The sequence below is a fragment of the Triticum dicoccoides genome, chromosome 4B (genome assembly GCF_002162155.2).
Source record: "Triticum dicoccoides isolate Atlit2015 ecotype Zavitan chromosome 4B, WEW_v2.0, whole genome shotgun sequence".
Classification (NCBI taxonomy): Eukaryota; Viridiplantae; Streptophyta; class Magnoliopsida; order Poales; family Poaceae; genus Triticum; species Triticum dicoccoides.
Window position 1 is genome coordinate 559,172,231 of NC_041387.1, and position 16,751 is coordinate 559,188,981.

Genomic DNA, 16,751 nt, shown 5'->3' on the forward strand with positions numbered 1-16,751 from the left:
TTCCACTTTCCGTCTACGAGGGTACGTGGACACACTCTCCCCCTCTCATTGCTATCCTTCCCCTAGATAGATCTTGCGTGAGCGTAGGAATTTTTTTGAAATTGCATGCTATGTTCCCAACAAAAGACACCACTGGCCTTTAGCATGCCGAAATGCATGTTGGGCCTCAATTTTTAATAGCCGGCCATGGGCCTTTAGCAGGCTGAAATATACACCGGACCATTATTGGCCAAGTTATGTGACGGGCCATTACCAGGCCGAAACTTATCTCAGGCCTTGGTTGGACCACTGATATCATGGGCCTATAAGAGGCTGAAAGCTTACTAGAGGCCTCAACGGGCCGAATTATGTAATATGCCTTTAACATGCCAATTTAGGCTAGGCCAAACTGTTGCCAGTGCGATCATGGGCCATTAATGTGCTGGATGGTGCGCCTGACCACATATGGCCCATGGGTAGCCCGGGCCATTACTAGGCCGAAAGCCACACTGGGCTAAAATGGGCCCATGTCTACATCTGGCCTCTAATAGGCCGAAAATTCACTAGGCTGTAATGGAGCCCAAAGACTGAGCGAACAATTAACGGGCCACATCTGGCAATGGGCCATAAATGTGCCATGTTTACGCAAGCCGTTAATGGGCCAGCCCACTAGTACCTAAGTAAATCATATGGGCCTATGAGTGGGTCGACCGTTTTAACCTATATGGGCCTCTGTTGGGCCGTTCCACGTGTCGAAGTTTCATAGCCACATCTCCTCCATTGGATGGATGACATCTGGCCCAACGTGGAGCTGACACGTGTTTCCTTCGGCCCGTGAGAATTTTACACATGGAAAATTGCCATTGGTCGTTGAAGGGTTGTCGGATCCAAAATCGGCCCCGATAGCTTAACAACAACCCGTTAAAGGTGGATGCCATGTACCGGTTACCCTTGACGAAAGCACTTCCATGACGCGCCATTTATCACTATGGAAGTGGACACTTCCATGATGACAATTTGAGTATTTTTCTGGAACGCTTCTACGACAACACACGTATGACTATCTTGATTCTGTCATAAAATCGTCATGGATGTACATGCATGACAAAAAATGTGACCTACTGTGACAAACACGTATCATCACGGAATTGTATTTTTTTTGTAGTGTCCCCATCTTGTAACACTCTGAATCGGCTATTGCATGCACTATTTACAGCCCAAATTTATTGTGATATGGTACTAATGTGTGCAAGATTTTTGTATGTATGTGTAGTGTAGTGTGTGTAGTTATATCAATTGATTTCTACAATTTTAGTCAGATCAATAATTCATTATTTTGGTACTACACGTTCATGATGGTACTGATTGTTCGTGAGATGATACCGATTGTTTGGTATATATATGGACACATTATTATATACTAATGGACACTAATAGTTTGGTACATGTTCATGTTGTTGCTGATTTTGGTAGTACATGTTAATGATTTACTAATAGTGGTATCTATTTGTGAGATGCTATTTATTGTTTGCTATATATTTGGAGGAAATGTATATCTTTAAAGTAACATCATTTTTATATAGAATTTTTAAGTGTGTCTACCAAAGGGACCGATGAGAACACTCGGATTATCGTCATGTTGTTTGTGATACAAGTGAGGGCTGGGAATATGCCAAACACTCATTTGACACCCAATGCATATGATGAGGTGGAAAATGAATTCTTTATGAGAACTGGACTTGAGTACACACAAATTAAAGTGGGAAAAAATGTGACAAGTTAAAATGTGAGTACACCACATTCAAGAAGCTCAAGTTGCGCGAGACTGGAGTGGGTGGGACTTTGAGAAAAACACCGTGAAGCAAGTTAATGAGTGGTGGAAAATTTCTAGAGTTGTAAGTCCTCATGATTATGTTTCTCATGAAAAATAATGTAAACTTGTCATGCTTTATATACTTGTGTCTTCTCTTTTGTACAATAGTGTCGCGACCCGACACATAGCAATACACATCATATGTACGCACAACATGCAACGTGTCTAGTTGTGCATACGTATGATGTGTATTGCTATATGTTGGGTCATGACGGCTTTGGTATCAGAGCCTGACTGCTTGTAGGATCACTAAGCCAAACTTGTCGAAGTTGAGTCTAGAAATGATTTAGTTATATAAGGTAATTGATTATGGAAGGGAATGTAAGGCTCTTTTTACTCCTTATCCTGTGCCATTCTGATTCTAAGTCACTCACAACTTTTCTACGGGGTTTAAGAACTAGGCTTCTCATCTATCTATCAGGAAGACGAGTTACTATGTTGGAGACTTATAGGAAAGGTGTTGTCTTCTTGGATCAGTGATTTCCCATAAGAATTCAGTGTTCTGTTGTCAGTTGTCATGTAGGTTATCTCATATTTCATGCTCGTACAGTCGTTATGTTGTCCAAATTATCCAAGGTTTCTAAATAGATTTGTGCATTTGCAAATCATTTCTTCCTGTTTCGATGTCTTTTTGGCCATAATAGACACACAAATCATTGTGTTGAGGTATTCCATTACCTTAACATGTCTATTGAAGTTAATAGGAAACCATGTTATGTTAAGTGAACCACCCAGAAATTTAGCCTTTGTGATATATCCCCAGTGTGATAGTTCTGGCCATCATTCCCAAAAGCATCCCATGATGCCATGTTGTACCAACACATACTTGCATGTTTTGCGTACGTATGATGTGTATTTCTATGTGTTGGGTCACGACAAATAGGACCTTCTAGGTTGTGGAAAGTTCAAGAAGCATGGACTTCATAATGAAGAAGGTTTGTGCATCTTGTTTGAGGATATCAGCATTGATGGAAATGGCCATGGAACCCCGCATTTGGCCTGCCTCGCCCCTTTAGTTTAGCATTGAAAACTGCCTTGAATGTTGATGAAATCACCAATCTTGATTTGGAGGATGATGCCAAAGAGCAACCTTCTCCGACAACAGCTAGTGCATCTAAAGGATCCGAATTATGTTCCAACAATTCCAGATAGATATAAAAAGTATGTTATTCCTTCGAGGGCATCCTATGCTTCAACTTCGGAGGCAAGTGCTCCTGACATGGATAGGTTTAGGAATGAACTAGCTAGCTACATACATTGCTCTTGGTTGGTGAAGTCATGCTCGTTGTGCAATCTGTCCCTCTTTTGATTTGCAAACATATGCCAATTTCATGAAGCTTTTGTTGTAGGACATATGTCAAACCTTGTTGTTCTTCATCTAAACCTAATGAAATTCGAAAAGTTACATGTTTTGTATAGTTCTTGCACTTGTACTATCATAAAGTGCTCTCTGCATAGGTAAAAATTGCTCTTTCTACAGGATAAATCATAGCCAACACCACGTAGTCATCACCATGTAGCCATCAAATTTCCAGCCCATCCCTTCCCCCCCCTACCGAACCGGGCCATAAAACCTGGCCTACTGCATGGCCAAACAGGCCTTAGCGTGTAAGAGGAGCCACAACAACCTGTCTAATGCTTCGCTGCTCCTTTGTCAAGCTAGTTGGCTGTCAACGATTTTAGGAAGCCAGAGAGCTTCTGAGTGGGGCCTTAGCAATTCTGCAGAGTTCAATTCCAAGTGAATGCTGATGCAAGACATCAAGATGAAACACATTAACATTATTTTGTAACAAGACGTATATCAGGCTCTATTGGAAAAGGCACTATCTAGGAGGTGCTTACGCACGCTTAGGCATTAGGTGATGGACAAACGAGAAATAGATTGTCTACCCAAGCGAGAAATCCTGCCATATTCCAATGATACGCCAAACATGCCACATTCAAATGGTAGTAGCTCGTAGTTAAATTATTAATTTGACCTAAATTAATATTGATACACATATAATACCACAAATACACCCTGATAGTAAAAAAACTATATTACCGCCTAGGCCGCGTCTAGGAAGCTTAGGCATAGCCTAGGCACTAGGTGAAGGCCAACCGCCTCGCTTACGCCTACCGCTTTTCCCAACCTATCAGGTGGTCTATTGATACTAATTTTTCTCCCATTGCACCACACGACCATATGTGCTAGATTTATTAAAACGAGGCAACAAAATACATAACTGTTCGCAGCGCTCAGGCCTCGCCAAAGTAGCTAAGCCAAAAGGGAAATTAAAGCCCATTAGCATTGCCACAACAATCGGGGTAATTCAACCAAATGCATGCAGAAATAAATAGTGCATAGAGCTAATTATTACAGGCACAAAGAATCAACTAGAGTGATATGTCAGGATGAAGCCCAATGGAAAGTCCTTCTCGCTTGCATCCCTCATCTTCACTAGGCGATCCGCAAGAGTTCTCCTCTTTAACGATACATTCATTGCAAGTGACTATGAAGTAGCACTGACTGATTTCCCAAGCATATGATCTTCCACTGATGGATCATAGCACTCACCTTGCCAAGAATGGTTTGGGTACTAATCCAAACTTTGCCCTGAAAGAACAAATCATATCGTCAATAAGCTCCAGATCACAGCAACACACACTGTATTGATCACCAATTTCTTATTATCCGCACCCCACATGGCATCAAGTTCACACATGTTGCAAGGGAAATGAAATTCAAAGATTTCAGCAATAATAGACCAAACTTCTTTCGCAACAAGACAGTGAATTCAAAGATTTCAGCAATAATAGATCAAACTTCTTTCGCAACAAGACAATCAATGAAAGGGTGAAAAACATACTCATTTTCACTAGAAAAAAGGCAGGCCATGTCATCAATTACTTGTCTTTTGCTTAGGTTGTCTCGAGTCAGAATTTTATTGTGAAAGGCCAACCAAACGAATACTAGGTACTTCTGAGGGACAACAATTTTCAGAAGTTCTTCCACATGGGGGTACACACCCGGCCCTAGTTGATCATATTATAGAAGGATTTAATAGAGCATAAACCAGAAGGTTCTAATACGTATACATCTTAATCATCGTTGTCATTAGGAATATAATTAAGCAAAAAAAGGTTGTAATTCCTTCCGTTTAACTAAAAACCCAACTTCCACACAACTCCTAAAGGTTAGTTTAAGTGTTTGTCCATCCCAAACTTGGGGTGCGCAATAGTCTTGTTGCTGGCAATTAACCAAAACGTCCTAAAGTTGGGTTTTCAATGTTATATCTCCAGTCCACACATCATGCCAAAAACAAATATGAGCACCATTCCCTAAAATCCACCTACAAAAAAGCCTGCCCCAGATAAGGTCCAAGTGATCCAGTTAAGAAAGGGGATCCCATATTCGTTTTGGACCACAACAAGTTAGGTCTGTTGCTGTTATATTTTTAACTCAACAAAGTAACCAAACTTTTATATACACCCATAAAAAATCTTTAGACCAAGATGCCAGAAGGACTAGATTAAAATCTCCGAGATTAGGAACTCACAAGCCACCAAATACATTTTTCTTGGGATAAAATCCCCAATTGGCAAGGAAGTACTTGTGGGTATCTCCCAAATCCCCCCCCCCCCAAAAAAAGAAAAGAAAAGTGGGCCATTTGAGAGGTGATGGCCTTAAGCCCATTTAGTAAATTTAATGATGGCCATAATATACATCTGAATACTTGCAATACAAACAAAATCAATTTAGCTTCATAGCTAAGCAATTTGCCTCTCCACGCACAGATCCTCTTGATGATTTTATCAATAATGTGTTGGATGTCTTCCCTCCTTAATTTCAAGTAGTGCAAAGGGACCCCCAAGTATTTTAGAGGGAAATCCCTAATTTTAAAACATTTGTTTGGGGTAACAACTTAGAAGAAGCATCATCAAGTTTAATTGTTAAAAGATCACATTTGTCATAATTAATTTTCATCCACGATAACCGGTCAAAGCATGGATCAACCACTTCAAATTTTTAGCATAGGTAAAGTCATGGTCAAGGAAAAGGATTGTATCATTAGCATATTATAGAGTGACTAGACTAACAGGTATTATATAGGGAATAAACCCACAGATAATGTTGGCTCTGACAGCTAGCATCCTAGAAAAATCATCAGCCACAAAGTTGAAAAGCATTGGGAGAGTGGGATCACCATGTTTCAACCTCCCCCTCCCCCCCCCCCCACACACACACACAAAATAAGAATGTTTGTGCCATTAATCCTGATAGAGAAAGAGCTCTATTGAAGTATGGAAAGCATCCAACTTATCCATTTGTTACCAAAACCTCTAGAAGTCAACATTTCTACCAGGAAATCCCAGCTAACCCTATCGTATGCTTTCTCATAGTCTAGTTTGAGGATAACCCCAGGTTTACCACAATTACGAACTTCATGGATAGATTCATGAGTTGTAACAACACTTTCTATAATGAATCTGCCTTTGACAAAATCAGTTTAGTAGGGGCATAATAATCTTTGTCCAACAGGAGACATTCTGTTGGTCATAGCCTTACTAAATATCTGAACATAACAGTTACTAAGGCATGTTGGCCTAAATTTCTTCATGTCTTTGGCATGAGGGTCCTTGGGAATTAAAGTAATGATAACATAGTTAAGTATCTAGATATCTAGGGAGCCCTCTTCAAAGTCCTTTACCAAAGCCATAAAATTATTTCTTATCAAATCCCAATAGTTTTGATAAAATAGAAAAGATAGGCCATCAGGACAAGGGGACCCACTTGCATATGATCCCACGATGGTGTCCTTAATCTCTTCCTTAGAAAAGGGTTTTTCTAAGTTGATATTCTCCTCCTCATAATTAATTCCTCCTCAGACCAAATATGGTCACTCAGGTGTATATTGGGTTTAGGTTCATATCCAAATAGGTTTTATAAAAAATTTGTGGCAACATCCAACATATCTTTGGTGGAATAAACATGGCCATCTGGACTATTTAAAATAGAAAGATGGGTTTTCCTCCAACTTTGGGTTGCCACTGCATGAAAATATGCAGTATTCTAGTCACCTTCCAAATTATTTCTATCTCTAGATCTCTACCACATGGCAGTCTCTTCCTTCCTCCAAATGTCACTTATTTCTTCTTTAATTTCTTTCATTCCGAGGATACCCTCAGGAGAAATCATATTTTACAGAAAAACAACAATAATATAAAATTCGTGGAGTAGATCTTTTCTTCTTCATATCAGACTCTAAATTGATACTCCATCCTCACATCTTCTGTCTGAATAGTTTAACTTTAAATTGCCATGTGTCAGTAACAGAAGTGAAAGGAGAATGGGTGGTAATTTTGTGCACGAGAGGACAAAATCCTGAATGCCCAAGCAACCATTTCTCAAGCCTAAAGGTTTTGGTAGCAGGAAAAGGGGTTTTAAAATGTTGATTTATTTATATATGCACATATTGTGTTAAAGTAAGAAGCAGAAAAGGCAAACACCTACGATAGATATTACCAAATATTCAAAAAGTATAACCTGAGACACAAAATCACTTGCCAAAGATAATATGGTAAGTGGAATAATCATAAGATCCCTAGAGACAGAACATAGCTACTGCCACATCACAACCCCAAAATTGTTCCAGCATTTCTTAAAAATCACAAAGTCCTAATCTTCATACAATCATACCTCTAGTTTTAGCTGAAATCAGTGCAAACAAAGTTGAAGCCTGCAAAGATAAGAAAAACAGAGAATCAATTCAGACAGAACATACTGCAGACAAATGGGATTTTTCAATGCTTTGAAGTAATATGGAAATATGTAATTTTCTTCTAATAGGGGCTTCACTTGTAACATACTACCTTTGTCCAAGTTTATTAGGCCCCTTGTATTTTGGGTCAAAGTTTGACAATCTATATAACTAGCAAAGTATGACTTATATTCTACAAAAGGTATATCATTGGATTTGTATTCCAAAGAGGATTCTCACCATATGATTTTTTAATATAATTTATATTTTATTAGTTAATTCTATGGTCATACTTTGAAATGTGAGGGTTCCCAATAAACACGGACAGAGGGAGTAACCATTTATATCCAAATATTGTAAAGTTTTTTGGTTATTTGCCATGTGAGGGCATGTCTAGAAGATCCCCCAAAAGCTATACTGAGGGAGGGGGTTGTTTAGGGGATTAAACCCCATCTAGCTAATAGATCCCCTAAAAAAGTAGTGCCTTAAGAAATACTCCCCCCGTCTCAAAATTCTTGTCTTAGATTTGTCTAGATATGTATGTATCTAATACTAAAACGTGACTTGATACATCCGTATCTAGACAAATATAAGGCATGAATTTTGGGAAGGAGGGAGTAGGTTTTAATCCTCCAAACTTTGCCTCTCTAGCCTAATTTTGCACTAGTGGGAATTCTCACTAAAAATGGGGAGATTGCTCCTTGCCACATTCATGGCATAGCGACCGGCGCACCGGCCGATTGGCCTGCCTTCGCTATAAAACCCAATGCCCCAACCCCCAAACCCTAGCCCACCCCACCACACACACATTTATGCCGCCACCGCCCTTGATTCAGGCTAGTACCCCCTTCCTCGAACTCGAGGTCATGGCTACCAATCGAATTTCGCTGCCTCCTAAAGATCCTGCGACGCCTCCCCGCCACCGCCACCACCCCGTGCATGAACCGCAACATCTTCCTCGACTCTGACACTGTCGCCTCCCTCTTGGTCGTGCGTCGTCTTCTCTATCACTGCCACCTCCCCACCGCAGCTCCGAACCCCGCGCCGTCACCTCGAGCTCCGCCGCTGCTACCTCCACCGAAGTACCGCAACATTCGGCACCGACCGTGGGACAAGTTTACGGTAGAGATCCGCAACACTGACGCGGAGCGCCTATGGCAACACCCGGGGGGTAGTGATCCCCATCTCCTCCTCTGACTCGGACTTCTCCAACCACTGCAAGGACATAAATGACTAGAGCTACCTAGTAGCTAGTTCTATATGTTTTATCTCGATGCTTAACCTATTTTGATGCCAATGTAGTGTTGTGTAGTAGGTAACTGACTGTTTAAGTTTGCCATGTATGATGTTAATGTGGCACCATTATCTAACTATGCAATGAACTAGTTTAAATTTGTGTCTGAAATGAGTTTGTGTGCAAAAATATGTGTTCGATTTTTTGGGGGATCTGCTATATGAAGAAAATTATAATCCCCTAAAAATAACCTTTTCTGGGGCGGGGACAGGATAGGGGATTAAAGTTTAGGGGATCTGCTAGAGATAGCCTAACATAACACATAACAAGATTCACAAACAAGTACAAAGGGCAACAGTATGGAGTGAAAATTTGACATAATCACTGATTTATTATTCGTTATGAGATGCCAGCTAAATAGAAGGGACAAAAGAATAGGCAGCATCTACAAGGGGAATCGTAGCTTATAAGAGCAATATAGTCACATTCAAGTTTGTACAGGATCGAGATGAAAACAAAGCTCAATCGAAATGGCTGGATAGAGGATAGCATTCGCCTGTATGGATGATATATATAGAGAATACTGGGGACCATAATAATAGATTTGGAACAGCTTGATGTGTAACTGTTACTTACAACAACATAGTTCAATCCAAAATCCAAATTGATAGCATAAGTTTTTGGATAATAAAGCCAGTTAGAAACATGAAGTACACTGTTGTCTCTCACTTTCTCTTCATTGGATACGGCGAGTCTGAACGTTTCTCCACATATATCCAAATTTACAAAAATATATTCTTGTAACTAGGTTGAGATTTTTTTTCACCGCCTGGTTAATAATGCAGTAGCCCATTAACAAATGGAAGAAATGTAAGTTGCATGAACAGTGCCAACAATAACTCACATTCAGATCCAGAAATTCTGCTAGTTTGTTTGACCCTAATTTGCTCAAGGCGTATGCCATAGGTAGTCAATATCTTCAAAAGTCTGTGAACCTTACTATCAACATTTGCACATTTGATTTCAACTATCTTAAGACAATGGGATGCAACTGACTGTCCCAATGGTTTGTATATTCCTTGTGTTTCACTTACATATGAAGGTCCCTAACAAAAAAAAAGTAGATCGATCAGGTAATCATGGATGGTCACTTCAATAGCTACCCATGTTAAAAATCTATACCTTAGAAAGTTGAAGTGTAAGCTTCTCCAAAATTGGTGAGTGCTGGAGAAAACAGATTAGTGCATTGTGGCCAGCAGCCAAGCACCAGTCATTGAGTAACAAAGTTTTTAACTTGGTAAATGTAGGGCACCGCTTCAAATCCCTGTCAAAAAGAATCTAGGCAAAGTGCAAAAGAGACGGATCAAATTAAGAACCTTTTGGCCTTTGAAATACAAAAGTGCAATCTGCCTATGTGTGAAGTACTCCATCCGTTCCATAATTCTTGTCGTGGTTTTAGTTCAAATACTAAAACCATGACAAGAATTATGGAACGGAGTGAGTATGTCAGATGTAACCTAATTGTGATTTGTTATGACGGATGTGGTTGCTGCATGAGAAATAATAATTAAAAAAAGGATAATTTGAGGGATTAAGAGAGGTGCAGTTGCAAACATACCACATCAGAATCAGCAGACAGCTCCAAGTCCGTAGCCTCGGACAAACCTTTGAGAAATATGCTGTCGTTGCGGTCATAAGTAGGTCCAAATTCAGGATCTCCATAATAATAACGACAACCATAACATGTATCACCACAATCATTAAATCGACCCTTAAAGCACCGATCAGCACAATCATTCTTAAGTACAACAACAGCTCTTGCTAATAGCGGCATGCTTCCGAGCAATGGGCTCCTTCCTTGGCGGCATACAATCAACTCGAGCGAAACGAGACTTGGTAGAGAAATAAGAATGCGAGTATCCTCGGCAGTAAAGCAGCGGGCAATGCGCAGGTGCTCCAAGGATGGAGACAACAGCTGGTTGGCGAAAACATCGCAAACCTCCATACTCAGTTCCACCAACGCCGGACAGCCTGAAAAATCCATAACGCTGTCGTTGACAGCTACACCAACAAGATCTAATCTCGTGAGGTGCTGGGAAACGAGACGCAGATCAGATAGGGGTGAGGGTTCCTGCTCAAACTCGACGACATGAAGCCGGAGCACCCGGACATGGGGCACGGCTTGCCAGATCCAGTGGCTCGCGTGCCGCTCGTTAGCCGGCAATTGCATGAACCCGTCGGCATCGAAGTCGAATTCACAGGAATCCAGAGGCGGCCTTGCGCCCCCGTCGCCCCCGAATCTGAGGTGGAGGAGGTGGTCCACGAACTGGGCGAATCTGTCGGCACTGCCCCACCCCTCGGCGCCGTTGAAGCGGAGGGAGGGCATGGACCTCCAGACGCCGCGCCAGCGCCGGGCGAGAACGCACGTCCGCACCACCTCTTCAGCCGGAAGTAAACGGAGCACGCTGTGGAGGACGTCGTCCGGGAGGGCGCTGATGCTATCCACCCCGCTCGCCATGGACGAAGCCTCCCGCTGTGGAGCGGTATTCGGTAGAACAGGCGGCGTGCGCCGTCGCTCGGGGAGCGCGGAAGGGAGGATTTCAGACAAAACGGAAAGGGAGGGGCTTCACCCTGGGGCTTGAGCTTCTATACAGCGCGTGACGCGCTGGCGCACAAGCCAGCGCGCACCCGCTCCCCTACCGCACGCCCTATTAGGCCGGCCCATTAGGGGCGGGACGCCCACTTTTTTTTCTTTTTCCGCCTTTTGTTATTTTTTCTGTTTCAGTTTCTTCTACTTTAAAATAAATTCGAGATTTAAAAAAAATACAAATATATCAGTACATTCTGAAAATTTCTTAAAGAAATCACAAAATGCTTACTGGATTAAAAAAATGTTCTTGATTTTGAAAAATAGTTCGCACATTCAGAAAAACTGTTCATAATTTTGGAAAACGAATATTCGGAAAATCAAAAAATGTTCATGATTTTTTAAGTGTTCGTGTATCCTAATTTTTTCCATGAATTAAATTGTTTTCATAAATTTATACGAAATTTTCAAAAAATCAAATAACTGTTCCTTAAAGAAAAAGGTTCATTTATTCAAAAAATGTTCATGAATACTAAAAATGTTCGTGAATTTAGAAAAATAACAATTTTCGAAAATTATTCGCTCAGAAAATCCTCCCGAGTTTAAAAGTGTTTAAAATTTTCTAAAAAATATTCATGAATTTATAAAAAAAATCATGAATTCAGAAAATGTTCACCATTTATAAAAATGTTTGCAAATATGTAAAAATGTTCAGTAATATATAAAATGTTCGCAAATTTGAAAAAAATGTTCACAAATTTGAAAATATCATGATTTTGATAAATGTTCATGAAATTCAATAAAGTTCACAAAATTGAAAGATGTTTGCAAAGCAGAAAAAAGAAAAACAAAGCAAATGGAAAAAAGAAATAGAAAAAAAGAGAACAAAACAAAAAACCGGTTCATGGAAGGTTCTAAACCTTGCGAAAAACGGTGGGAATAAAACACTATATTGGGCCAGCCCAAACACTCGATTTGGCAGCCGCATAGGGTATGCGCGATGTAGCTAGCGGGGGACCTATGCGCCAAATAGGGATCGCCGGAAAAAGCAAAGTTCGGTTCATTCAATCCAAGCCTCGACGTTACAGAACTGGGACACGGCCCACCGATAAAAAGGATGCCATGGGACGGCCTATTTATAAAGGGGCCGCTCGGTACCGGAATACTTCGTCTCGCGGATTGCCCTGCCATACGAGCTAGGGAGGCTTCCCTAAAAAAATGGAGCTAGTCAGGCATCTTCTGCACAAAGAAAGGGGGAACAACTAGCTGAGGAGTGCTCGTTTGCAGCCATCCCAAGGTTCACTTGGAAGTGGGCTGAGAGCGCTTCATTTGGTGCGTTTTCAGCAGCCGCCACATGTCTAGCTCTGGGCGCTTCCTCTGGATTTTATTTTCAGCACGTGTTTTTTTTTTGCTTTTCGGTTTTTCATCAGTCATCCTTAGCTTTTGGGCAAAAAAATATTTGCACGAAAACACGTGTTTTTTTTCGCGAGAAGCATGGCTTTGCTTCCGCAAGAGGCATAAATTTGTTTCCGCGAGAGGCACAATGGTGCCACTTTGAGACGGAAAAAAATTGTGTTACTTTTTTTTCTTCCGTGAGAGGTACTATTATCCCTCTCAAAAACGAAAAAACTGTGTTTTCTTTTTTTTGCAGGAGACACAATTTTGCTTCCACAAGAGGCACAAATTTGCTTCTCCACGAGGCACTGTTGTGCACCTCGAAAACCAAAAAGAAACAAAATTTTCCTTCCGCGAGAGGCACGGCCGTGCCTCTCGAAAACGAGAAAAAACGCATTTTTATTTTATTTTCCTTTCATGAGAGGTACGGGTTTGCTTGTGCAATAGGCACGGATTTGCTTCCACGAGAGACACGAGGCATGGTCGTGCCTCTCGAAAAAGGAAAAACGTGTTTTTTCCGTGAGAGGCACGGTTTTTTGGTCCGTTTATTTTGTTTGATTATTTAGAAAGAAACGGTTCGTCAAAACCTATCTACATAGAACCTATTTTTGAATATCTCAACGCGAGGAATCTAATGGTGAAAATGGTTTGAAATTTGGACACAAAGTTTAAGAGATAAATGGATTTACAAAAAAAATGAAAAACTCCCATATTGTCACAAGTGACGCACATACAATGCGCCACTTGTCGCAACCCGAGAAGGTTGAAATGACCTTTGAAAAAGGTACTTCTCACTTAGTGATTTCAGAAGAAAGGTGTTTTTCTATTTGATGCTCTCCGCGTCTAACTGTCAAATGCACACATCACCGAACACTAAGCGAAAACGATGGGGACGGCCCATCTAATAAGATAGCTAACGGGTAGATCACATCTAGTTTTGGAAACCTTCTAGAAGTTTCCAGCCCTGGCTTCTATTGTTTTTAGGAATCTTCTAGAAAGTGCCTGAATGGATTGGACAAGTTTTTTGGTTTCCTTTTTTTTATTTCTTGTTTACCTTTCTTTCGTCTCTTCTTCCTTTTTTTCATTTTTGTTTCTTTTCTTTATGTTTTTTTTCAAAATTTCTAAACTTTTCAAATTTTATTCAGGATTAAAAAATGTATTCATTAAAAAAATCACAAAAATTTAAACATTGTTCACAAATTTTAGATAAAAGTTTGTGTTTTCAAATATTGTTCGTGATTTTCAAAAAATATTCCAATTCAAAATTTGTTCGCAACTAAAAAAAGTATTGTGATTTCAATTTTCGTTCGGGAGTTTCAAAAAATATTCGCAAATTTCAAATAATGTTTGTGTTTCAAATTTTGTTCAAGAGTTTCAAAAAATGTTCACAATTGTTTTTTAAAAATTCTCATGTTTTTCGAATTTTATATAGGAGATTATAAAATGTTCCCTTTTTTAAATCGTTGATGTATCTAGAAGTTATTTTGGAATATAAAAAATGTTCCAGTTTTGAAAGAATGTTTGTATTTTCAATATTTTTTGAGGACTTTAATAAATGTTCCGTTTCCAAATATTACAGGCATTGTTTTTAATTGTTTGAGTTTTTTCAAATTTTATTTGATTTTTTTCATAAAACATTCACAGTTTTTTCACCATAATGTTTAGCGTTAAATTTTAAAAAATGTTTGGATCTACATTCGGTTTGGTTCTTAAGTTTTTGCGTCGTGTTCAACACAACATAGCTTGCTAGGATGACTGGCTAGCAGCACTTTGTCGATCCCTGTGGAGTGTAATATTTTTTCGAGCAAACTACAGTTTCCGTTCTGTACTGGTCGTTAGCCACATAGGCCGGCCCAGTTAGGAGACCTGCCTATGCGTGCGGTCGACATTCTGCCACAGAGAGCGGCAGATAGGAGCTCCCCCAAGAAAGTGTCTTTGCGCTAATCCTGGGCATACGTCGGGTGGGCCATGTTTTGGGCTGGGTTTACAAAAGCCCGACCATCAACAACCCAACCCTAGCCCAGCCATAAGCCCAAGTTAGCACACACTGCCGACTGTATTGGGCCTTCGCCAAATACTGTTCCTACCGTTCGTTCGCATTACCATTGCTTTATGTTGGAATTTTTCCTTCTGTTCGATTTTTTCGGCTCCCTGCACTCTTATAGTACGTCAAAAAAATTTAAAAACAAAAAGCTTACGGATGAAAAAAATGAAAGCATTTCATGAATTTTTAAAAGCCACAAAATTCACGAATTTGAAAAAAATTCATGATTTTAATAAAAAAAGTTCACAAATTTGAAAAGTTCACATCTTGGAAAATTTCTTAATTTGAAAAGGTTCACAAAAAATCATTAAATACTAAAAAAGTTCACAAAAGAAATTAAAAAAGTTCATAATTTAAAAATGTTCACGAAATTTCAATAAAGTTCGTGGATTTGAAAAAAATCACAGAAACAGAGAGAAAAGTTCAAATTTGAAAAAAGTTCATGAATTTGATAAAAACAAAAAAAATGGACAAAGAGAGCAAATATAAACTAAAACCAAAAAAGGAAAAATATAATTGAAATGAAAAATATAATAAAATAACAAAAATCCATGATGGTGAAAGCATACGAAAAACTGAAAGAAAAAAATCCTAGAAAAACCCTCCAGAATCTTAATTGATGGGAGAAAAACTAATTGAGCCGGCCCATATAGTAGTAGGGGGTGCGCCTGTTGCCGCTCCCCATCCTCACCTTTTGGGCGGGATATTCTTCTTATTTCGATGTTGTTGGTCCGTGGGGGCACCATGAAATTTGGCAACATGACTACCCTATGCTTGTTGAATCCATGATGTCGTCACTCTAGGTTAAGCATGTTGTCAAGTTGTTGACGGGCGCACTGATGTGATCCTCAATATCAATGTTTCAACGATGGGAAGGGAGGATAAAGTCAACCCAATGTGCTCAGAGGCTCTGATCTTGCTGCATTGCTCTAATGTCTAGTCGTTGGCCATGGTCGTTCTTCGCCCTCCATGTCTCATGTTGCTTTTGGCGGAGCCGCATACTTCTTTGGAAGCCAACCAGTTTGACGGGTCTGGCGCTCTGATTGGGTTCCAAGCTCATGTAAGGTGTGTTTATGCTAGCGTGGCACGTGTCGAGGCACCACTAATCTCGGTGGATGAGTTCCTCACCAAGGTTAGGGAATTGCCATGTCTTGTACTTGGGACCCCGACACCGTCGTAGGTGATGGCTGATGATACCTATCACATTGAGCAGCAAAGCGAAGTTTTGAGAAGAAGAACAATTTGTGCAATATCCTGACGACCAAGCGAGTAGGTTCATGGAGGATTTTGAAGGGTTGGTAGGGATGAAAAAGGACGAGGTCATAGACAACAATATGTAATCTCACCACATATTACTCCTATAAAGGATGTTGGAGTATCCGCCTATGTGGACTCCTCGAGGGCAAAGCGCTCCTCCTGGCCATCCATTGCTAGGTGGCTTGCGGTGGGAGCCTATCGGGGCGAGTCCACGCCGTTAGATCTACCAGGACGGCAGGCGCCCTGGCGACCCGGCTGGAGGGTCCATGACAGGTGGACCGCAGGGCACACGTGGAACCCGTCATTGGGCAGCAGCCGCCACAGACCCGTCCACTCTGGAGAGCCCGGCCGGACCCGCCTGTGGGCATCCTCGCTCGCCACGCGACCTAAATATGCCCAGACGACGCAAAACCCAAGCGACCCGCTGGAGGTCCATGACGGGTGGACTGCATGCAATCCTAGGCGAGTGACTTTATTTGCTGGGAGAACTCCTTTTGATTCGATAAACCTTGGTTCTCTAATCGAGAGAAATACATATTGCTAGATTACATCACCCTTACATTTGGGGATATCCAACCACTCTTACCAGAGAGCAAGCAACTGTTTCCCACGACGTTAGGATATGATGGAGGAGGAGGTGA

At 40.7% G+C, this 16,751-nt stretch overlaps 1 protein-coding gene across 1 annotated transcript; it reads right to left on the bottom strand.

Annotated features, from left to right (window-relative positions):
* Positions 1-4,086: 4,086 nt before the first annotated feature.
* On the bottom strand, positions 4,087-11,050 carry LOC119293878. Its single transcript, XM_037572213.1, has 5 exons — positions 10,446-11,050; positions 10,010-10,165; positions 9,732-9,933; positions 7,533-7,572; positions 4,087-4,448 (listed from the first exon to the last, which is right to left on the bottom strand). The coding sequence occupies exons 1-4, from the start codon at positions 10,869-10,871 to the stop codon at positions 7,541-7,543; spliced, it is 816 nt and encodes a 271-aa protein (XP_037428110.1). The 5' UTR covers positions 10,872-11,050; the 3' UTR covers positions 4,087-4,448; positions 7,533-7,540.
* Between the last annotated feature and the right edge of the window lie 5,701 nt (positions 11,051-16,751).

Excerpts from the sequence above, each read along its gene's own strand:
- LOC119293878 (XM_037572213.1), bottom strand. The coding sequence starts at position 10,871 with ATGGATTTTTCAGGCTGTCCGGCGTTGGTGGAACTGAGTATGGAGGTT. Across the intron at positions 9,934-10,009 it reads TTACACTTCAACTTTCTAAG|GGACCTTCATATGTAAGTGA; the intron begins GTATAGATTTTT and ends TTTTTTTGTTAG. Across the intron at positions 7,573-9,731 it reads CAGAATTTCTGGATCTGAAT|GCTTCAACTTTGTTTGCACT; the intron begins GTGAGTTATTGT and ends TTATCTTTGCAG.